Source organism: Dermacentor andersoni, chromosome 3 (assembly GCF_023375885.2).
Source record: "Dermacentor andersoni chromosome 3, qqDerAnde1_hic_scaffold, whole genome shotgun sequence".
NCBI lineage: Eukaryota > Metazoa > Arthropoda > Arachnida > Ixodida > Ixodidae > Dermacentor > Dermacentor andersoni.
The window spans coordinates 144,935,432-144,958,691 of record NC_092816.1 but is presented as its reverse complement, the minus strand read 5'-3'; the positions used below and the strand labels follow the sequence as shown (position 1 = coordinate 144,958,691).

Here is a 23,260-nt window from a genome sequence, read left to right as displayed (position 1 = left end):
GCTGCTGGTTGTTGCTCGTTAACCTGACCACCACGTGCGACGACGACGGTGTGCCGTTTACGAGCTCGCGTCAATGATTCCAGCGTATCTCGACATGCAAACTTTATTTCTGCTATTGCACGAGAATGTACACTGCTTGTCTTCTGCCAATAAAGTCGCGCGTTCTGTTCACTCACTTGTGGCTTGTTTGTATGGGCGTCAGTAGAGGCTCTTGGCAATTAGAACGCACCACCTACGCGGCAGCGAAGGCATTGAGGCATGCCGCATAGCCTGCAGGGCAAGCAAGGCGCGTACCAGCGTACGCGACCGGCAAAAAACGGCCATATTGAATTTTGCTCTAAAAAAAAAAAAAAAATGTGCACTTCCGCTTCTGGTTTGAGCAGCGTCATCTGGCGTCCCCCAAAGTAAGTTCCATGCGCTGCCGCTGCTTATTTTCGAACCACGGCGGAAGGTACAATTTCCCTTCTCTAAGTTTGTTCTTTATTCTATGCCGAAACGCTCAGCCGCCGCCGTTCGCCACTGCGTGTACCCCTTCACCCCTCCCCACTCCTTCGTGGCGGCTACCGCGCGAGAGCGCGCCGATGAATTTCGTCGGTTGCAGTCCCACAAACTCGACACCATCACCGCCAAGTGCCTCGCCATGACTGAACAGCCGCACTACTTGTCGATCTCCGCGGTTAACGTTCACTCCCTTGCCGTACATGCCAAGGACGTGCATTACGATCGCATTCTACGACATGCCTCTGTATTTTGCCGTGCGGAAACCCAAACGAATCCCGAAGAGCCTTTCGCAAACACAGATTACCAGTACTGCTGTGGCGCTTGCAGAGCCCACAGCAGAGCGGCAGGAGTGGCTATCTACTTGTGTACGGGTCTCTCTGCAATACCGATCGAAATGTTTGGCACGTGAGGTGAAGTTGGTGAATTGCGCGTCGCAAAGTTGGGCAACGGCTTGCTGGTAGTGGCTGTCTACTTCTCCCCTACCGCGCTCACCAAACACGTCGTGCACTTCCTGCGACTCGCATTAACCGCCCATCGATCCACACCAATGTTAGTAGTGGGGGACTTTAATGTAGATATAAAGACAAACAGGAATTTGTTACCACTTATGCGGAAGAACATCTCGTTCCTCTCGATCGTAACGCCTCCCACGGCTGTGACAACCTCGCGAAATACTTGCAGAGACCTCGTATTTGAGAACCAGGCATTGGTGCAGCAAGTTAAGCTTTTATATATATATATATATATATATATATATATATATATATATATATATATATATATATATATATATATACCCGTCTATTTCTCCGACCACAAAGCTTTCTTTATGACAATCAAGAACTGGGAGTGCAGTGTTTCTTGGAGAAGGAATATGTGTGAAGAATAAAAGATCTCGCGCACACACACACGCGCGCGCGCGCGCGCGCGTGTATTTTTGCTAAATGGGCCAAGTAATTCTTTCGCATTGAAAAAAAAAATTGGTTGGTCTGCTGCGCTTTTTATGTACCTATAGTTTCAACGGCGTTTTAGCTTGAACGCGAGAGCATTAGCAGTGCTAGAAGTCGAAAACTGTCCGGCGTCGCGCGTCAGCCTGCACCTGTCAAGCGTGGCAGGTAGCGTTTAGAGGGATTTCATTCTTCCCACCTACCGCCTTCTAACAAACTGGCTAGAAGAAAGGAACGGCTATAATCACTCGCTCACTATAGGGAAACACCGACGATAGCAACTTGCTAATGACACTTCAGCGACAGGTGACAGCGGTTAGGTTCTAGTAAAGATATAGTAGGTTAGTAAAGTAACAAGCAGCCGTAGTGGTCGCTGGTATTCCAAGGCGGCAGAACGGTCGCACAAAGGAAGAGAAGGTATTGAAGGATGCTATCGGATTTCCTTCGCATCAAACCATGTTGATCGCACCTCATTTCTTTTTCTTTCAGGCTAGTTGCTTCCTACAGTATTATCTCGTATAAATACTTGTTCCGAAAATCCTTGGATGAATACAAAATATGCACTAGACAAACGTCAGCGCGAGATGTTAGTCTTACGCTAAAAACAGCATAAAGGCAATACGTGCATAAAAAAAAAGCCATTTTATAGTGTTTAGGTTGTCGTCACCTAAAAACTTTTCTTTGCGCGCAGCTAAATTTTCTGATTGGGCGACAGGGATAGCGCCGCAAAATTTGGAATCGCCAAGGAGCGCAAAAAATATTGAGGTTGGTACGACCCACTAAACCCACTAAGCCGCGTAGGGTTTTTCATATGTGCGCCGATTTCTTGTGACAAACGGGGATCACAAGAGGCTGATAACTTGACAAAAATCAGCCCGCCTATTACGATTTATGATGGTTCTATCAGGATGTGCAGAGCGTGGACAGACGATGCTACCGCTTTATCACTCGGCAACGTCTCCCGTTTTTCTTAATGCTTCGAGCAGATAAAGTTCTCTCTTTACCAGGCTGCTCTGCTCTAAACCTCCGCTCCCGGAACCGCTTCGGAACGGTACCTTCTATTCGTTACCGTTCGGGTTCAGTTCCAAAATGGCAGAAAAAATACGGGTTCGGTTCGGTTCTGGTTCGACACCCTGGTTTGAACACTGTAATGGATGTAATGTAATGTCATGGAGATGGCTCGGTTTTTTTAGGAGTTGACCTCGTCGACATACAGTGCCGCGTATTTCCATATATGGAGTCAACTTCCGCACTGTGCGATGTGGTTAGCAAAATAATTTCCTTCTTAGCAATATCACTTTGCTCTGGCTTGTTCCTTCTAAAATGAACATATCGGTGACGATCATTATTCTCGTTACTACTCAATCTTTTATTCCAAACCTCTGCAATTTGTCCGTACCGTGCTACCTCATAGCACGCACGCGCACGCACGCACGCACTGCACTGGTTGAGAAGCTGATCGTCGCACTTGAAAAATTCAGTGCCGCAAAACAATGTAAAGAGTTTTGATTGCGTAACTGTTCGCTTTTTACAACTTTAGTAACATCTCTATTATTCACACGTAATCCAATTCAGACTAGTTTCATTGCTGCCTCGTCGCGAAAAGCAAACGCTGACTCTGGAAATGAACACACTTCGAGTGAGTCGAGAGATCAAAAGTAACTATACCTGCCCGCTGCGACCACACAGGTCGACAGGAACAACAATGAAATATGCGTAGGACTTAGAACTAGTAGTAGAGAAACTGAAAGCTGTTGCTGGGTGCTTCACGGGATGAACAGGTTAGATTAAAGGAATTCTTTAGGCATGAACCACATAACATTGGACAGCATTGCATTCGAGCTAACTCAGTCATCGCGGAACATATGTCACTCGCTGGCGCAGTTCGAAATGCGTATAAGCGCACATGAAAAGCGGAAATAGCGCCCGAAGTGCACCACTACACAACAAGGCACTCTGGATCGACTTTCATGTATCTGGGCCACACGGAATGGCAGCCAAAAGCGCGGCTATAACCGTCTTCGTGCATGGCGAGGTTGCACCAGTTTTCGCCATCGATGCGATGGCAGAACCGGCTGCAGAAGCTGGCGTAGAAGGTCTGCCTGCCCGTCAGTGTCTCTAAGGGCTGCAGCTGCAAGAACGCCTTGTCACCGGCAGCCGTGCTTTCCAGGGCTTTAACGGCCAGCTTGAGGGCGAACAGTTCCTTAATGAAGCGCTTGTCGTGCACCGAGCTAGCCTCGTCCCAACGGCAGCTTTTGAGAGTCGTACGACCACCAGAAGCGTCTCGAGAGGCCCTCGCCGATGCTTCGGCCGCGTCCAACGACGGCATTGGCGATGCTGCTGGCCATCTGGAAGCCCAGTCCACTGTACGACATCGAGGGCGAGCCGTGGATATAGAAGGAGGGTGGGTAGAAGGCGAACATTCTGACCTGCAGGAAGTTGATGGAGTGCAGGTAGCGGATATTCTGCGTACGCCACTTGAAGCGGGCCGTCATCACCGGGTGAGGATTCCCGGACTTGAGCAGCGCCACGAGCGCCTTTCGTGTGCTGAGCCAGGCGTCGAAGAAGCTCGAAGAGCTGTTGGGAAAGCTTCTGTACAGCCAGTCCAGGATACGCCTGTTCGACACCCTCACGGCACATCGTTCTTGGCACAGACTTTTGATCTTCGCCACAGCCGTCGCCTTGGTCGACTCTGTGATGGCGTCCGAGTTTTGGACCAGCTGCACAAACGTGTCGACGGTGTTCTGCAGCACTTTCGAGGTCATCTGGATGTCGCCGTGCTCGAAGCGCTTGACGAAGTTGTGCAGTATTTGCAGCTGGCCGAACGATTCGTGGACTGCGAGAAAGCAGAGCGTCTTGTTGAGCGTGTGGTTAGATTCGTTGTCGCCGCTGGGCCGAAGCTGATCGAAGTCGGGGTTCACGACCCAGATGTAAGCGTAGGCAAACAGCCACCCGACCACGTTGAGACTTCTCGCCGGAGGTAGCAAAGTGAGAGCTTCTGACAGGGCCTCGAGGCGCTGCTCGTCGTAGGCGAAGACCGTCGTTTCCGACGTCAACGAGTCGTCGTTCAGGTGGCGTTTGAGAAGCGTCAGCCAGGACTGGGGCTTCATGTTTGGAGCCATGTCCTGGACCTGTTTCAGGGTGACGAGGACGTCATTTCCGCGTTCGTCGCTGCATGCTGCCAGATTCGACGTGAGCGTCATCTCGTCGCGACGCAGGACGTCGATCTGCCCCTTGGTGATGTTCCCTCTGCTTTTTCCGAGGAACGTTGCGACTCTCGTGATCAGCTGCTCGGTGTCCTCTTCGTTCTCGTACACGTGACCCACCTGCTGCCTTCGTAGTTCGATCAACGGCCCGGGCTCCTGGAACACGAAGCTGGCCGTGTGGAACTTTCTCGTGCTTCGTCTCAGGTCGAAGAGCAGGGCGACCCTCCAGTTGATCACCAGATCCAGCAGGACGTCCAGGAGGTCGACGTGCTCCGGAGGGTCGTTTGGCCACGGTATCCGTCGCTCCTTCATGAAGTCCACGAAGTGGGCCGCTTGCGTTCCCGACTGCGCATGTAAGAAATCTCTCAAATGTAGCCATTGACCTCGGTGTTCGCTTCCCGCGTATACTAATTCGGCTTCCGCCATAGGATTTGACCTATAAGAGCAACCTCTGAACACAAGTTTACGCTCTTTCTAGTTTTAGCTGTGTCGGTTGAATATATACAGTAGTCCCTTACAAAAGTAATTATAGAGGTACTGTTGTTCTTTATTCCTATCGACTTTCTGTTGCTTTCAATAGAATGCATGTTGATGTGCAATTGAATATCGTGCATTTGTTCTTTAACGGATGGCTGTGGATCCTTGCTACTAATTTTGGAGCTCCAATATAGAAGTGGTGCTTTAATTTGTGTAATAAATGAGACTCCCGCGTTGACCGTGCGATCACGTAGCGGCGGTTCTCAGTGACACTATATGATGTAAGAAATGTCTACCCTCGCGTCTCTGATGATTAGTTAAATAGACTAGCGTTAGTAATCACTGTCCAACTTGTAAAAGAGTGTCTAACTCCGCTCTTTTCTCTTGAAAGTTTTACAATTATTGTATGTCAGCAGCATATCAGTGTCGGTAACTCTTTTTGGGAAACATCGCCAGCTCGCGACGTAGAACACACCTCTTTAGTAAAAAGTAGCAAATTGATAATGATGACTTGAATGAATTTTCTTCCTTTTATTGTCTTTTTGTGCGTTTTTAGACGTCTTGCCTGTAATTTATCCATAACCTTAAATTACATCCAGCGATGTCAAGTCAACGGTGGGAATGTGAAAAAGACAACCTCCGATTTTTTTCGAACGTTGTCAGATCTCAAGATGAAATTAATTCTGGGGTTTTACGTGCTAAAACGCTGATCTCATTATGGAGCGCGCCACAGGGGGGGGGTGGGAGGGTACTCCGGATTAATTTTGACCACCTGTGGTCCTATAACGTGCACCCAATGCACGCTGGATGGGTGTTTCTGCATTTCTCCCCCATCGAAATGGCGTCGCAACAGCGGAACGCCGTTGCCGCTAAGCAACCATGGCGCGTTTAGATCTGAAGTTAGTGCTTATAAAAGCAACTTTCGTATGCGACCACATGGCTCTGTATTAAGGTCGTCGGTCTGCTTAAAAAAAAAAAAAACTACCAAGGTCACTTCAGAAATTTTAAACAGAACAGCGCGTATTTTGACAGGGACAAGGAAAAAGACACAACACAGACAAGCGCTGTTCAGCGCTTGTCTGTGTCGTGCCTCTCTCCTTGTCGCGGTCAAAATACGCGCTGTTCTGCTTAAAATGGCTTACCAAGTCGCCCAAACGTCCGTTTTCACTCGAGAAATGTTACCGGGGCAACTTACCGGCTATTTACGGCCACCAAAAGTGTGCTAAAAATTCGATAAAGGGTTTGATGAATTTAGTTACAATATTCTGAGAAGTTACGAAAACTGAGCACTAGAGAGCGCAAGAAATGTTGACTCTTGAGACTCTGATGGTACAATAGACCATCATTTGTAACCAGTGTCCTACTACTTAAAGAGTATCGACGCTCATGGAACGTTTACAGTTCTTGTATGAGCGTAAAGAAACTCACAAAGAAAGGTGTTACTTCATGGTTATATTGCGCTTAGTTTTACACTGACGATATTAAGTGAAGGACAGGACGTGGACGGACGTAGCTCGTCCTTCACTTATTATCGTCAGTGTAAAACTAAGCGCAATATAACCATGAACGTTCGCCAACTAGCCCCCTTCATTGCTTTACCAAAGGTGTTACTGCAAAGTGCTTTGGGGCAGCTGACGGCTTTTGTAGTACTCTGCTGTCTCTATTGCTATTCATAATGACACACTTTGTAAATTTTAGAAAACGATGGCTGCTTTCCGACCAAGGCTCGAATTTTTAATATGTGCAGTTTGAAAACTCCCAACAACAGGCGCTCACAATTTCTAGTGTTTGTAGGGCGCACGTGTGACAATATTTTATAATTTCAAAAGGATTCTCATGAAGACAGGGAGGGCAGGTGTATTTGTGTGTCGGCAGAGGCAAACTAGATTTGCTCGAGAAGGCGAGCAGAATAAGGAATGTATCGGCGGTTTAGTTAGCGCTCTCGGCCATTATTTTCTACCTAATGAGCTCTCGGCCAACAGGTTCTTGTCAGCCGTTACTAGGAGATCGCTAAAAGGCGTGCTGTACATATGAGACAACATTTACACACCCATGTGGTAAGAGTTCTTGTGTTAAGAAGAGTAGCGGCGCTTCGAGCACTCGCGTAAATGAACGTGGGTCAGACGTTGCGTTCGGGCAGACTTTGCGAGACGTTCCTCCTCTCTGTGCGTTCAATTGGCACTGCATGGGTATTGGCTGCGACAAACTACGCTGGAGAACAACTGCTTTACGGTCAAGCGAGAGACTCAAAATTTGAGGTGGGATCACGTTCTTGACTTTATTAATTTTTACACATATTGTAATAACACTTCCAGTGGTCAGAAACTTTGGGATCAGTTTAAGAACATGGTACATGAATGTACTGATTGTCGCGGGCCGATTATTGCTAAAAGAAAACAAAAAAGCGCGTGGATTTCTCGGGCGACACTGCAGCTAAAGACAATACTGAAGCTGATGAGAAAGAAAAGCAAATATTCTTTCTCCTGAATTGAAACGAAAGATCCCCTTTCCTTACTTCTCAGCTAAAAAGGGCATACGTTCATTGACAAACAGCGTAATTTTTAAGAATCTTTACCCAACTTTATGTTAGTGTCTCCCGAGAAATTCTGGCGTTTGGGTTTCCCCAACCTCGAAGACCTATGGTCAGTTAGAAATTAAAGGTGTTCTGGTCAGTGATGCACAAGCAGTATCTAATATCTTCAATAAACATTTTAAGTCCATACTTACTAATGGTAACAAGATCTATCGAATATTTGAAGCCTCACTTCCGCCTTTGGAGGACCTTATCATTAGCGAGCATGGTATGCGTAACTTCGATATAAAGAAATCACCTGTACCGTACAACTTACTTAACGCCTTTTTGAAAGATAAACGCAATTGATATCTAAATATTTGTTTGTTTTATTTACATGGTCCAATGTGAAAGTGAAACTTCGAGAGTCTGAAGGACTGCCACATTGGAATCGCGAAAACTCACCGTGTCAAAGTGACGTGTGCGCGTTAAAGATGCATTAATATCCCGAACAAAATTGAAATTTTTTCTGAATAGCTGCAGGCTTCCTTGTCCCGAAAGGAATAAAAGATGGCTGCCACCGATCGCTCAGGCACTTGATACTCGAACATGCCGGAGAACATGCGTTTATTTGCGTACAATAAAACTTTTTGCGTGGCCGTCTTACGTTTCCGAGCACTTTCAGCACGTTTACGACCTCGCTCTGCCAACTCTTCTTTGCTGAGGATCTGTTTTAGCGGTTTTATTAACCTTCCGTTGCACGCCACCGCGATTGTCGACCAGCCACCGCAAGTTAAGTAAGGGAAAGTGGACCAATCGCAGACGCCGGCACCACCCTCTTCTTCCGGTTATAGATTTTCAGTGTACTGGGGAGCTATAACGTAAGACTATTCCAAACTTTTATATTCTGATTTTGCAATCAGTCCTCCGCGATTGGTCAAAAGCTTTTTACAACCATCCCCACTTCGCCTGTCTGTCACGCGACATCACGAAAACCGCGATAGCTCCCTATCTGATATGACGTATACAGACTGATTATGCATGATTGGACCGAACAAAAGAAAAAATAGTTATTTCTGATTCGACGCCTTTTCGCCATTAGCCCTCGGCTATTGGTGAAAAGTTTTTAGGCTTCACCCACTTCACCTGCCTGTCACGCGACGTCACAGAACTACGAAAACTCACCGCGTCAAAGTGACGTGTGCGCATTAAAGATGCATTAATATCCAGAACAAAATTGATTTTTTTTTGAATAGCCGCAGGGTGCCCCGTTCCGAAAGGAATAAATGATGGCTGCCGCTGATCGCTTAGGCACAGGCTATTCGCACCTGCAAGAGAGCTTTGGTTTATTTGCGTACAATAAATCTTTTTGCGCGGCAGTGTAGCGTTTTCGAGCACTTTCGGCGCGTTTACGCCCTCGCTCTGCCAACTCTTCTTTGCTGAGAATCTGTTATAACGGCGTTCTTAGCCACCGCGATTTTCGACCAGCCACAGCAAGCTAAGTAAAGGAAAGCGGACCAATTGCAGACGCCGGCACCACCTTCTTCATCCGTTTATCGATGTTCAGTGCACTGACTCGGCCCCATAGAATCCCTCTCCACTTGAGCGTACTCCTCGCCTCTTGCCAGCCAATGAGATAAGACAAGCCGCTCAGTGTAGGCAATATGTTATTCGTTTTGAAAGCAAACAATAGTGACCTCCTACAACGAGGAGAGCGTTTAATTGGTCTGTTCAGACAACCCTGTGGGTCACCGCCAGATGTTGCGTCAGCGGTTACGCAAATTTGACGTCAGGAGATTGGAATAAGAACATATTGGAATAGTTCTACGTTATAGGACCCGCGGTGGTTGCTCGGCTATGTTGTTGGGCTGCTGAGCACGAGGTCGCGGGATCGCATTCCGGCCACGGCGGCCGCATTTGGGTGGGGGCGAAATGCGAGAACACCCATGTACTTAGATTTAGGTGCACGTTAAAGAACCCCAGGTGGTCAAAATTTCCGGAGTCCTCCACTACGGCGTGCCCCATAATCAGAAAATGGTTTTGGCACGTCAAACCCCATAAATTAATTTTTTTACGTTATAGCGCCCCTTACTCGGTCCCATTGACTCGCTCTCGACTTGAGCGTGCTTCTCCCCTCTTATCAGCCAATTAGATAAGGCAAGCCGCTCAGTGCAGGCAATGATATTCGTTTTTAATTTTTAAAGCAAACAAAAGTGACCTCCTGTAAACACGGAGAGCGTTCGATTAGTCTGTTTAGACGACCCTGCGTGTCACCGCCCTATGCTTGCGTCGGCGGTTACGCAAATTTGACATCAGGAGATTGGAATAAAAACACACTGGAATAGTTTTACATTATAGGGCCCCTGATTTTGTGTTTGCAGAAATGGTTAGGTAGATGGCCCCAACAAACACGGGATGATGCAGGGGATGGTATATTAAACTTGTTTGTATTAAAACTTGTTTTGGAGTGCCAAACGACAGCTTTCTCAGCAGTGCAGGCGTGCAACGTACGTCCCGAAGGCATCTCGCACCGCAAAGTGCGGTAACCCTTAACTGCTTAGTGCAGTCGGCCGATCGTCATCTGCTACAGCACGTGACGGCGATGTCCGAGAGGCAATCCTAGCTGCCCAACCAGAGCAGCTAGGATTGCCTAGCTTTAACAGCCTTAACGTAATAAAGAAATCGTATCTATGTGGGCGAAATTCTGAAAAAAAACTTGGCGTTAGTTGTTGTTTTTGTTGGACTTGTCAGTGTGCAGCCGAGACAGTGCCCGCTTTCAAAAGTTTGCGTTTGTTAGGGCAGGGGGGGGGGGGGGAAATGGCCTGCTTTTGCCCTTGCACTTCTGACTAAGGGGGGGGGGGGGGGCGTGTCTCCCTCCCCACACGTAGATACGCCTATGACAAGCATGGTGTTACGCACGCATAGGCAAATATAAACGCATCTCACTGTATGACCATGAGCACTCGCTGTCACAATGCTGTCGTGATGAAGAGCGCTGGCAGCGAGAAGCGAACGCTTCGTGCGGCCTCTAGTTTTACCGTGAGAACACCTTTCATGGCCAAATAAATTAAACCAGTCTTGAAAGTACTGGGAACCTCAATAGCGCTATTCATTTTCCTAGTATGACAGACCAAGTAGACCGACTCAATGCCTTGATCAAGTCTTGGAAGTCTACTGCATAATTGTAGAGGTATGGCGATTTACCAGCGTGAACTGAGCGACCGTGAGCGCTTTATACATACCGGCGATGAGTGTCCTGAAAAACCAGACTCCGCGTTCAGCTAGTAGAGAGGCCAGACCCCCATCATCAGGGCTTCAAGCGGTTTTTGTATAGACTCGACTGATCTTGGTCGGGACCACAGGCGCCGTATTCCCGGCTTTTAAAAGTGTGTGCTTGGGGGGGGGGGGGGGGTAGGGCCTACTTGACTCCCCTAGTTCTGAGAGTGGGGGAGCAAGTGCCACCCCCCCCCCCCCCGGCAGATACGCCTATGGCTGTTAGTGGTAACGGTGTAGCGATGGGTGCTAAAACGTTGGAATACAGAGGCTGTGGCGTTCTTTCGAATTGTATCGGGTATAGCTGCTGGCAGCCTCGGCAAGCCGCAGCGCAGAAAGGTTGCCGCACTCACCTCGGAAGGCGTCCGCTTCAGGCACGCCGCGTACGCGGTCTGGGCCTTCGTGTCGGCGCGCGACTCGCGGTGGCTGCAGTTGCCGGCCGTGAGGTACTTCTGCGAGTCGTAGGCCATGACCTCGCCGTACATTCGCGTCGCTCGCCGCTCCTCGTCGCGCTGCGAGGCCCGCGGGCCGCCGCCGCAGACGAAGGCGTGCAGGCTGTGGCACGGGTCGGCCGCGGCGTTCATGCGGGCGCGCAGCTCGCTGGCGTGCAGCATGCAGTCGTCGGTGCCGCACACGTCGGCTGTGTGCCCGGCCACCATGACGGCCTTGATCTGGCGGAGGAAGAAGAGCACGATGAAGCTGGACAGCACCACCAGAGAGAGCAGCACGGCGCCGTAGAAGAAGACGCGCGAGGAGTGCTTGCGGCTCTGGTAGAGCAGGGAGGAGATGCGCCGAGAGTGGTCCTGCGTGCGAGCAGAAGGACCCGGGTCGCGCGCGCAGCACAAGCCGCAGGCGAATAGCGAGCGTGGGTCGGCGTGTCTGGGGGAAACGTGCCCCGCCGGTTCCGGGGCGGTTGGTTTCGTAACCTATATGACTGTGACGGGGCACGAAGTGCGTCGTTAGGAAACAACCAGAAATGGGCGAGTGGTCAGATATTTAGCTGACATTTATCACGGGATTCGAAGTACGACATTATAAGAAACTGAATTGGCGTCAGCGTAGTTCAAATGCCGGGGGTGACCGAAGCGTCAAGTGCAACTGGCTACAGCTGGACACAAATTTGTACATTACTAAAGCAGTACTGACAGGGAATTTGGTCTCATTTGTACTGCTCTGACCCCCACGGCAAGGCACGGCGAGGTAACCTGGCTTTCCGCGGAGCGGGGACAACGTAGAGACGGACGGCTGCTACAAATTCTAGAGGGTGATACTTCTAGTCATTTCCGCTTGAAAAGAATTGTGTGGATGACACCATTTACGCGATGTGCGCCGTCAAACATGCGCTAAAAATGCACTGTCGTTCCACTTACTTTCTTAACAAAACGTCGTCTTTATATATAGAAGCACAAAAGTAACTGGAACGCCAGTGCATTTGTCTGCCAAGTGGATCCGCATTGCGAACTCCCCGGCTAGAATTTGTAAACTGCAACATGTGCCATAAAGTAATTAGCTAAAAAACTTTAGTATTTAATTTTTGATAATTAGCCGATCAGGCATTTTTATCATTGGAGAATTAACGCCCGCCTCTTCGAGTAGACCAGCTCATGCACTAGAATTGTGCTATCGCAATAAATTCTTCGCCTTTCTGGTGACTAGCTTTATAGGAAATTGAACTTTAGATTTGGGACGTCGCCGCTTTGTTAAGTTCATCCATATGCTGTCATGTTGTGTTTTTATTAATTTTGAAATGCAATATAATTCATATATTCTTCTTTGTATTAGGTATCAGTCACATTTCGCGAAACGTATAGCAGCAATCGATGAGGCTATGCGATTCGTAAAACATGTCTGGGGAGCTCTAACGTAAAGCTGTTCCAAACTGATTCTATTCATTTGTTTGTTGCAACCAGCCCTCCCCGATTGGCCTAACACTTTCGGACACCCCCCCTCCCCCCCCGTCGCCTGTCTGTCACGCGACGGCACGAAAACCGCCAAAACTACCATTCTGATAGATAATACGTGTACACACTGATTATGCATGGTTAGACCAAACAAAAGAAAATAATTATTTCCTACTCTACACCCCACAACCGTCATAAACCTCCCTTATTCGTCAAAAGCTTTCGGGCTGCGCCGACTTTGCCAATCTGTCATGGGACCTCACATAATCGCGAGAACTGAGCACATCACAGTGAGGTGTGCGCAATAAGATGCATAAATATGCCGAAAGGAACTAGAGCCGTATTCACAGAGCTTTACGTTTGCAAGATATCTTTGTCATTGGCTGGCCGCTTTTGCTAACTTTATTCCATCATCAAGATTGCCTGGAATTTGCTGTTGCGAATAGTTCTAGCGTAAACGTTTTTCGTGAATGCGGGCGCTGAAGTTTTTCGGAATTGGCGGAGAATGCCCCGCTCCGAAAGGAATAGATGCCTGCCTACGGATCGCTTTGGCGCTGGCTGCTGGGACCTGCCAGAGAGAATGAATTTATTGGCCTATAAGAAAACTTCTTGTGTGGCAGTATAAGGTGGGTGAGCCCTTTCGACACATTCGCGACATCTATTTAGCAACTCTCCTGCGCTGAGGATCCGTTTTAGCGCCGTTTGTGACCTTGGGTGGCACGCCGCCGCAATTTTTAAGCAGCCAGCGCAAGCTAAGCAATTAGAATTAGGCCAATCGCAGACGCCGACACCAGACATCTTATCTGTTTATCTACTTTCATTGCGCAAGCTCGGCCCCACCGAAACCGTCTCTCATTCCGCGCGCTCCTCGCCTCTTGTCAGCCAGTAATATGAGAAATACCTGTCAAGGTAGGCGAAGCTGTTCGCTTTAATAGCAAACAAAAATGACCCCCAATAAACGATGAGAGCGTTTGATAGGGCGGTTGAAACGACAATACGAGTCACCACCCGATGCTTGCATCGGCGGCTACGCAAGTTTGACGTCAGGAGACTGGAATAAAAATTCTCAAGGAAACTTCTCTGGAAGTTAGTAAGGATTGTGCTACTTGCTCATAATCCATGCCGCCCGGTGTCGTTATCAATGTTATGAAACTTAATCCGACCAGTATCAAGCTTATCAACCCTTAGCGGCCGTTATCAACCGTATCGGACTAGATCCGACCCTTATCAACCCTTATCGGTTGTTATCAGCCTAATCGGACTCGATCTGATCCTTATCAACACTTATCTGCCCTTCCCAGCCTTATCGGACATGGTCAGACCCTTATCAACCGTTATCAGTGCTTATACCATTATCAGAATTGATCCGACCATTATAAGTCCTTGTCGCCCTTGAGCACTTGATTCATTCGCGTCGAACCAATATCAACCATGATGAGCCCCACGTAACTCCTCATCACTCCTCATTATCCTTATCAAGTCACTGACTGCTTATCTGTCTGTGTTGCGCGACGTGAAGCCCATGAGCCCTCGAAGATAGGTAGCATTTCGATCGGTCAAGGAACGCCCCAACGGAAGGCGCATCCCACGACCACCGAAACGTTACGGGGGATTTGGCGTGTTTGGCATCAAATTTCGCAATATCCGAATTTTCTTGATGTCTACAATGCACCAAGCCGGCTATACTTCTAGTTCTACAGCTGACTTTCATTCCACTATCATCAAATCATTAAACAAAGGCTTCATAGAAACTGTTGTCTTATATATTATTTTCTTTACAGCTATTCGTCTTTCGTGACGGACAGGTTTTCTCGTTAGGCAGGCGAAGGAATGCTGACGCATTTCAAACAGATTGGAACAGTTTTACACTGTATGGTTGCATTAATTTCGTTGACTGTCCTTTGGTTTTACATTGTCTTCTGAGATGAGGTCTCCGTCCTTATTTTGCACATATATAAGCATAAATAAATAAATAAATAAATAAATAAATAAATAAATAAATAAATAAATAAATAAATCGGGAGAGCCCATCTTACGATGACTGTCGGCGGTAATGCGTTAGCATTCAATCAGTATAGCCACACAACATAGCGCCACCATCGAACCGAGTTATGTGTGTGACGCGTACTGAAGCAGGACTTCTCTTTCGCGCTTCGTAAGAACACCCCACCTAGCGCCGCAGCCGCGAAGCCTGGGGTGGGAGCCCAAATGCATCGCGCACTGGTGCGTGCGAAGGCTGAGAAACAGTCGTGCGACAACCGGGCTCCTCTCGTGCTCCTTTGTTGGCACGAGAGGAGCCCATGACCTTTGGTGTCAATTAAAGTGAAATTAACATAACTAAGGGACAGTTAATTCAGGTAGAATTAAGTACTCGAACCCACGACCTCTAGTAGGGGCCGAACCCACGACCTTTTAAGTTCATTACGTCGAGCTTATTTGAGGCCCACGTGATTAGGATACAGTAATTAAGGCACTCGAAACCGCGAACTATGGTAGGAGTTGAACCCTCGACCTTTATTGGCCCGAACCAACGACCTTGCGTTGTGGCTTTATGTGTTAGCATCGCGTGGTGGCCGCAGTGCCTTCGCATTCATTTAAGTAAGGATAACTATAAGAGACCCTTGAATTTTGTAGCGTAAAGCTACACTATGCGGGTTGGAGCCGAGCTTCGGGTGCTTCTGCGCCTGCCATACTACGCATGCGTGAGAGCCGCATGACGTCACGAGAGGCGCCTCTGCGTCGCCCTCACCGCGGCCGCGGCCGCAGACAGCGCGCGCTCCTCGCCACCGCCGACTGCGGGGCATTCCAGAGGTGTGACGTCGCAGTCTCCGCAGACGCGCCGGCGCCGCGCGGCACTGCGCATGCGCGAGGAGGGCGCACCGTGCGTATAAATGCGCGGGAGAGACGGTTGATGTTGGCCAAACAAGGCCATAGCCGGATAAGCTAAGGTTAGCAAGCAAGGCAAGAGATTAACCAAACGTAACCGTACCTTTACGCTACGTATATCCTGGCATAGCCACTGCCAATTTTTTGTGCAGTTTTTCCCTCCTTATTTATTTCTTGCGGTATTTCCACTTCCTCCTCGCAGTAATTTGTAGTGTCACTGTATGTTCTCCAAAAGAAAGCAGAGTTGCGTACAGGTCCACCATTTTGTTCCAGTACTTTGCGGTAGAGCCCCTACTCGAACGCGCAGGATCCAAACTGCACTGTGGCAGAAGCGTACAGAAGTTGTTCCATTTTAAAGCGCAGCTCTTGTGGGCCAGTTCCTGCGTTGGCATCCCTCTACGTTCCTCGGCGTAACCCAGCTAACGAGCACAGCGAAGGATTAAAGAGCTAACGCAGAGCGCAGCGGAGGAGGAAAGACTGAGATAGCAAAAAGAGCGCGAGGAGTAAAGCGGAGGAGTAGGGCGTGGCGAAAGCATGAGAAGTGCAGCGCCGCGCGAGACGTGTTCTGCGGTGACAATCGCTACGAAATGGCGCCATAGTAGCGCGCAACGTCTGTTCACCGATGAAGCCATTGATAAGGCAGCGCTGAACGCGTCCGCCGATACCATATATGTAAACAAAGTGCTGCATGAGCGACGGTCTCTCTGCGGTGGCTGCTGTGCATCGCGGCCATGCTTCACCCACGTGCTGCCTCTTGCGATCGCTACGTTTGCAACGTGCCTGATGAGACCTAATGTCTGCGCCAGTCACCATATCGCGAAAAGAAAACACGTATAGAGCTGCGCTCAAATTTCGCATTAGGCAGTATCGTAATCACTAGTGAATATTTTGGTTTTTGCATATTTCACATTTGTTGAATAACTTCATAGAAATAAGTCACCGTGATGAGTCAGACGGGGGGGGGGGGGGTTGCAATACTTTTGTTTAGAGAAGGGAGATTGAAGCTGAGTATTCCTGTTGTACCCTAAAGACGTCGAGGATGCCATTCGATCAGGTGTGATGCCGGCGTTGCCGGATAACTCCTCCTGCATTATTTTAGAGAGCAATATTTTTGGGACGCTTCTCGCGCGTGTCATTGCATCTGCGCGCGGCAGTGATGTTGGATGTAAAATAATAAACGAGCGTGACGTGAAAGCCACTTGCCTTCCTTTGTTTTTGGAGAAGAACTCTAGTTTCGTGTCAAACGACAAACTGTACATGCGAAAGCGACCGACACAGCTCCTCGTGCTAGGATTCGCCGTTGTCTTGCAGATTTTGGATAAGTCGCGTAGATAAAGTTTGTGATTGATTGAAGGAGCTGGCACAAGAAAATTGGGGGTATCTTTATCAGCCGCACTGCTAGTAACAAACTTTGATGTTGAAGTCGCGCAATGGTTTCTAGTACATCTCTTTTTGCATGTGACTATCATTAAGAAGCACACTGATGCAATAACGGGCACCGAGAAGAAGGCTGACAGGCGCTCGCCTGCATTCCTTTAGTTGTTTGTGGTGTCCCTGTTTTCAGAACGCAGCTCTTAGGTGCCCGACTTCGAGTTGAGCGTCGGCATCCTTCGGGGCAACCGCGCGAACGAGCTCGTGCCACTTGTTGCGCGTTCGTGGCCCTCTTCTTCCGCAGCTGGCTCCGATGCCGCTCATCATGCTAGCCTACTGCCCCTCCCTGTGCGAAGGCCTGGCACTGGCCCACTGCCAGTCGAGGTGGTGATTTCGGTCTCACATTTTTTGCCTCAATATGTAGCGAAATGAAAGTACGTGTACAGCTGCGCTATACTTTTGCATTATGGAATGTCACAGTCACGCGACACTTTTGTTAATGTGTTGGCATTCCTAAGGTACCTCATCTATCTATCTATCTATCTATCTATCTATCTATCTATCTATCTATCTATCTATCTATCTATCTATCTATCTATCTATCTATCTATCTATCTATCTATCTATCTATCTATCTATCTATCTATCTATCTATCTATCTATCTATCTATCTATCTATCTATCTATCTATCTATCTATCTATCTATCTATCTATCTATCTATCTATCTATCTATCTATCTATCTATCTATCTATCTATCTATCTATCTATCTATCTATCTATCTATCTATCTATCTATCTATCTATCTATCTATCTATCTATCTATCTATCTATCTATCTATCTATCTATCTATCTATCTATCTATCTATCTATCTATCTATCTATCTATCTATCTATCTATCTATCTATCTATCTATCTATCTATCTATCTATCTATCTATCTATCTATCTATCTATCTATCTATCTATCTATCTATCTATCTATCTATCTATCTATCTATCTATCTATCTATCTATCTATCTATCTATCTATCTATCTATCTATCTATCTATCTATCTATCTATCTATCTATCTATCTATCTATCTATCTATCTATCTATCTATCTATCTATCTATCTATCTATCTATCTATCTATCTATCTATCTATCTATCTATCTATCTATCTATCTATCTATCTATCTATCTATCTATCTATCTATCTATCTATCTATCTATCTATCTATCTATCTATCTATCTATCTATCTATCTATCTATCTATCTATCTATCTATCTATCTATCTATCTATCTATCTATCTATCTATCTATCTATCTATCTATCTATCTATCTATCTATCTATCTATCTATCTATCTATCTATCTATCTATCTATCTATCTATCTATCTATCTATCTATCTATCTATCTATCTATCTATCTATCTATCTATCTATCTATCTATCTATCTATCTATCTATCTATCTATCTATCTATCTATCTATCTATCTATCTATCTATCTATCTATCTATCTATCTATCTATCTATCTATCTATCTATCTATCTATCTATCTATCTATCTATCTATCTATCTATCTATCTATCTATCTATCTATCTATCTATCTATCTATCTATCTATCTATCTATCTATCTATCTATCTATCTATCTATCTATCTATCTATCTATCTATCTATCTATCTATCTATCTATCTATCTATCTATCTATCTATCTATCTATCTATCTATCTATCTATCTATCTATCTATCTATCTATCTATCTATCTATCTATCTATCTATCTATCTATCTATCTATCTATCTATCTATCTATCTATCTATCTATCTATCTATCTATCTATCTATCTATCTATCTATCTATCTATCTGTCGAGCCAGCCAGATAGCCAGCTAGCCAGCCAGCCTCTTACGCCTACCCTGGCCCATGTTGCCTAACTGCTGGGCCGCAAGATATGTGCACCTTTTCATGATGCTGTCATTCAAATTTCATTCCGCACTTCTTTACGGGGTATAACTGAGATTCCCTTAACTCCATCCCTTCCCCACCGGAGCGCTTAAGAGCTCAAGTATGTGGAATAAACGTGTTACCAACCAACGACCAACCAAAAGTTGGAAGCTGTCCAGGGTGTCGATAATGAATTATCAGTAATGGCATATTCGGGTCACACTCGGACCATGATATGAAAGTAGCGAAAAGCTGGTTAAAAGCTGTATTTCGAGAATAAACGGGTGTAGAAATGGTGCACTTGCTTTCTTATCATCAGTGAAATCCGCCTACGCAAGAGTAAGTCATAGTTACTCTTTTAGATTACATTTGTAGCGCTGCCAGAGCGTTTTGAAAGACCCGCCATGGTGGCTTAGCGGCGGTGGTGCTGCGCTGCTAAGCACAAGGTCGCAGGATTACATGTCGGCCGCGGCGGCCGCATTTTGATGGGAGCGAAATACAAGAACGCCCGTGTCCGGTGCATTACGAGCACGTTAATGGTCACCTGGTTAAAAATTAATCAGCAGTCCCCTACAACGGCGTGCCTCATAACCAAATCGTAGTTTTGGCACGTAGAGCCTCAGAATTCAATTCGGCGCTCGGAAACGACCGCCTGAATATACCGTAAGAATTAACAGCCAGCGATATACCAGGGTCTACAGACCTGTAGTACTACCGAAAGGCGTGACAAGTCGCTTAAATAACTGTCTTTGTTGTCTTTGATGTAACAGCCACCGAGATAGGCATACACGTGGGAAGGAATTTTTTTTTAGAGAAGCATATGCGCCTACGTTGGTATGATCGGGAGCCCTCGTTTAAGCTCACTCGAAGTGCTGGAAACGTGGCATCAACTTAAGAAACGGAGTGGTGAGTTCCAGTATACTCCATGTTACCACGCCATTGAAAGTTGGAGGCTTAAACACTTCGACTGCAAGATAAACAGCTTCTATAGCTATCGTCAACGCTTTAGTAGCGCGTGATAGCTTAACAATCTGTGCTGCCAAACCCTGCGCGTTTGCCAATTTACAACCAAACTCAGGTGCGTTGCTTGGTCTTCGAGTCAAAGTTAAACCCGAGACAGGCGACGCCAAACCCAGAAATGCACAGTTGTGCATTTTTTGCTTGTGAAATACTTTCAAATCGGACGATTTATAGCGCGCCTTAAGCTCACTTTTAAGATAGGTGAGTTACTACATTCATGCTTAAAAGTCGGAGTTGTAGGCTCCTTTTTGCCGCTTCACATGACAGGGACTGCATTTGCAACAAAGCAATTGTGCGAAATTCCTTATTGAGTTGTCATCATAATCTTGTAGCCATTATTTTTACGGTTTTCGCCGTGCATCACCGAAGTATAGCCGATTCAGGAGTCGCACGCAGCAGGTCTACGTTGCCTGATTAGCTCCACAAAAAACAAAAGGTCGCGCCTGAAGGACGAAGGGCAAAGCACTGACTGCGATAGCAAGAGTTTAGCGTTGCACTTGAACTCCTCGGACGGCGTTCTAACTACACGAGGGTCCGACTAGCGCGGATGCGGCATACGCGAGTGCGCTAAGATTTCGGGCACCCTTAAAAGTTTTAACGCGCATTGTAGACCCTAATGGCCTCGCACAGGCACCGCTGTGCAGCTCTTAAAGAGCTGCACCAGTAAAGTACATCACTTTCAAGTTTTAGCACTGATATTGTCTTGAACTTTCATTATTCAATAGTCTGAGAGGATTTGTACAGGCAGTTTGCTGTGAACGTTATGTTTGATGGCTTTTGTCTGCGGGAAGCCATTCTCGAAATTCCTAATGTTATTTTAGTCAAGAACGTAAAACCTGGTTTGAACAATCTGACGGTTGAATAGTATAGTATTAACATACGGCATGTATGGCATGTGTGCACTTGCATATACCTGAATGGCAATGCCGACAGCGACGACGATGGAGAAAATCCCCCTGGAGTGCACATATAATTGCCATCGCAATAAAATTGTCTCTAGTCGTAAACGCTTCCTTTGCATAGTCCTGCAATTACAGAACTGATACAGCACTGAAGCGTGTATCTGAGATTGTTAAGCGTCGTACTTAGAGAAAAGCGCTAAAGGATGGGACATGCAAGGAACCATACACACGATGAGCCCGTACGTTAGCCTTGTTCCCTGTGAATATTGCCCTTAATTTAACCAAGTAGCTGAGATTGACTGAAGTTAACTCCTATGAATGTATAGCTCCTCGCTCGTCCCGCCATTCAGGAATGTTTCTTGTAAATGTGTGTCAGTCTATACTCTGGGGCTGAGATAGCTAGAACGTGACGTCACAGAGCCACGGCAGAACCACCGTGCGAAATGCCCTTCTCCGTACTGGTTCTCCAACATGGCGGCTAGGCTGGCGTCAATGCAAGCCACCTGTAGCGCGTGGTGACTGTTACAAGTCAATGGCGACGATGAGTCAGGGTATTTCTTATTAGAACGAATGCGCTTACGCTGGACCGCCTGGCCCGGGAGATCCGTGAGAGCCGGAACGCGCTGTCCAGGCGGACCGAGCGGGGACTGTCCGTGTGCCTCGGGATTTCCAACGGAGGAGTCGAGTCGAGCGCCGTCCACAGCGTCTCGTCGCCCTCGGACATGGATGGGTTCACGCTTGGCGTCGTCGATTGGTTGCTGCGAATGGTTCGCCAGGGCGCTATGCAACGTGTCTTCCAAACGGCTGTCGAGGTCACGCTTCTTCTGCTTCTTCTTGCTCGCACGCTCGCGCTTTTCTTCGTCTACAACTAAAACGCCACGTGTTCCGTGAATAGTCTATTGGCGAAAAAGCTAAGTATGCTCAAAATAAGAGTTCTTGTCAGGGAAAGTCACGAGAAATATGCAGATAACATCGCAGAGAGAAGAAGAAAAACAAGGAAATGCTGGGAGATTAACCAGACGAACGTGCTGTTGGCTACCTTCCTTGCGGTGACCCACTATAAGATGGCGCGATGGCGTGTCGCCGGAGCGCCGGCTCTATTGGCGGCGGTGAGTTACGGAGTCGCCATCTATCGGAAGCGCCTCGCTGGCGTAGTATGAGGGATCACGTGGCGCGCTCCTCATAGCTTTTGCTTCAGCGCTCACTGAAAACACCACGCGCGAGCTCTCCCGAACATTTCTGTAAGTACTTTCGAAACGAGAGAAGTTTTTTACTGTCTAAATAATAATCTTGGGCAAACTGAAAGCACACAATCGTTTACAGACGCTATCTCTTTACCGAATACGTACAGTGAACGCCACTGCGCGCGGTCGCTGCGATGGAGTCTCCCGAACCGGCTTCTTGCGTGAAAGGTAGGTAAACGCTGAGAGCAAGCTATGTGAAATATGTTCTTATAGTGTTTATATAACTAAATGGAGCGTAATAGAACGAAGCCTCAATGCAGCGATCGCGCAGATTCGCAGCGACCGACTGCGCGTCTGCATGCCTGTCCGCGCACTGTTTCGCGCACCGTGCCATGAGCTTTAGGCCGTAGAATATGAGCATTTGACAGTATGCAAGCAACCATTGTTGCGTGGGTGCTATCAGAGCTGTTCAAAAATAAGTTCACTGTAGAGACTTCGACGCCTACGGGGACTGTAATGTGCCGTCGCGACGATTCAATCTTTTTTTTCTTCTAAATTATTTGACCTTTCAATATTATTTCTCGAGTTGCGTCACACTGTATGTTTATCGGTGTTCTCAGCGTGCCATTTCCCACTGCTCCTTTTTTTGTAATCCAGTGCATTAATTCATTACACAAGCATGACCCTATGCCATGCTTTTCTTTAATGTGCTTCTTACCGTTGCCTTTCCACTCCACTCAACTTGCCAGTATCGATAGCATCGACAACTTCATAGACCAAACCCTCATGACATTAGTCGGGCAGCGGACTCGGGCGAGCGTCTCAGTGCGCGTTTTCAGAACATCGCAGACCGGGCGCGGTAGCAGAAATCTTCCTCGCGCCTGTGCTTGCTGCATACCCGAGTTGTAGCCGATTACTGTTTGCCGGTTTTATGTTTCGCGAGCCAAGCTTCACGCAGCTTCTTGTCCTGCGGCTACGTGTGAATAAGGCTGACACCGGCCTCCGTTACGTGCGTTCGGCCCTGCCGCACCGAGCAGTAGCCTACCATGTTGCGCGCCTTCAAAGGCAGCCACTACCTATTGTAGTGCTTTCAAGCGTTGTAAAGGAGACACTCGAAGCGGGAAAATTTCGCCACTAA

At 47.3% G+C, this 23,260-nt stretch overlaps 1 protein-coding gene and 1 pseudogene across 1 annotated transcript; one reads left to right on the top strand and one right to left on the bottom strand.

Annotated features, from left to right (window-relative positions):
* The first annotated feature begins 487 nt into the window (after positions 1-487).
* Positions 488-1,390, top strand: LOC140216555 (uncharacterized; annotated as a pseudogene).
* A 2,289-nt stretch (positions 1,391-3,679) lies between these two features.
* On the bottom strand, positions 3,680-21,662 carry LOC126524988 (neprilysin-11-like). Its single transcript, XM_050173054.3, has 3 exons — positions 21,519-21,662; positions 11,270-11,719; positions 3,680-4,999 (listed from the first exon to the last, which is right to left on the bottom strand). The coding sequence occupies exons 1-3, from the start codon at positions 21,660-21,662 to the stop codon at positions 3,680-3,682; spliced, it is 1,914 nt and encodes a 637-aa protein (XP_050029011.2).
* Between the last annotated feature and the right edge of the window lie 1,598 nt (positions 21,663-23,260).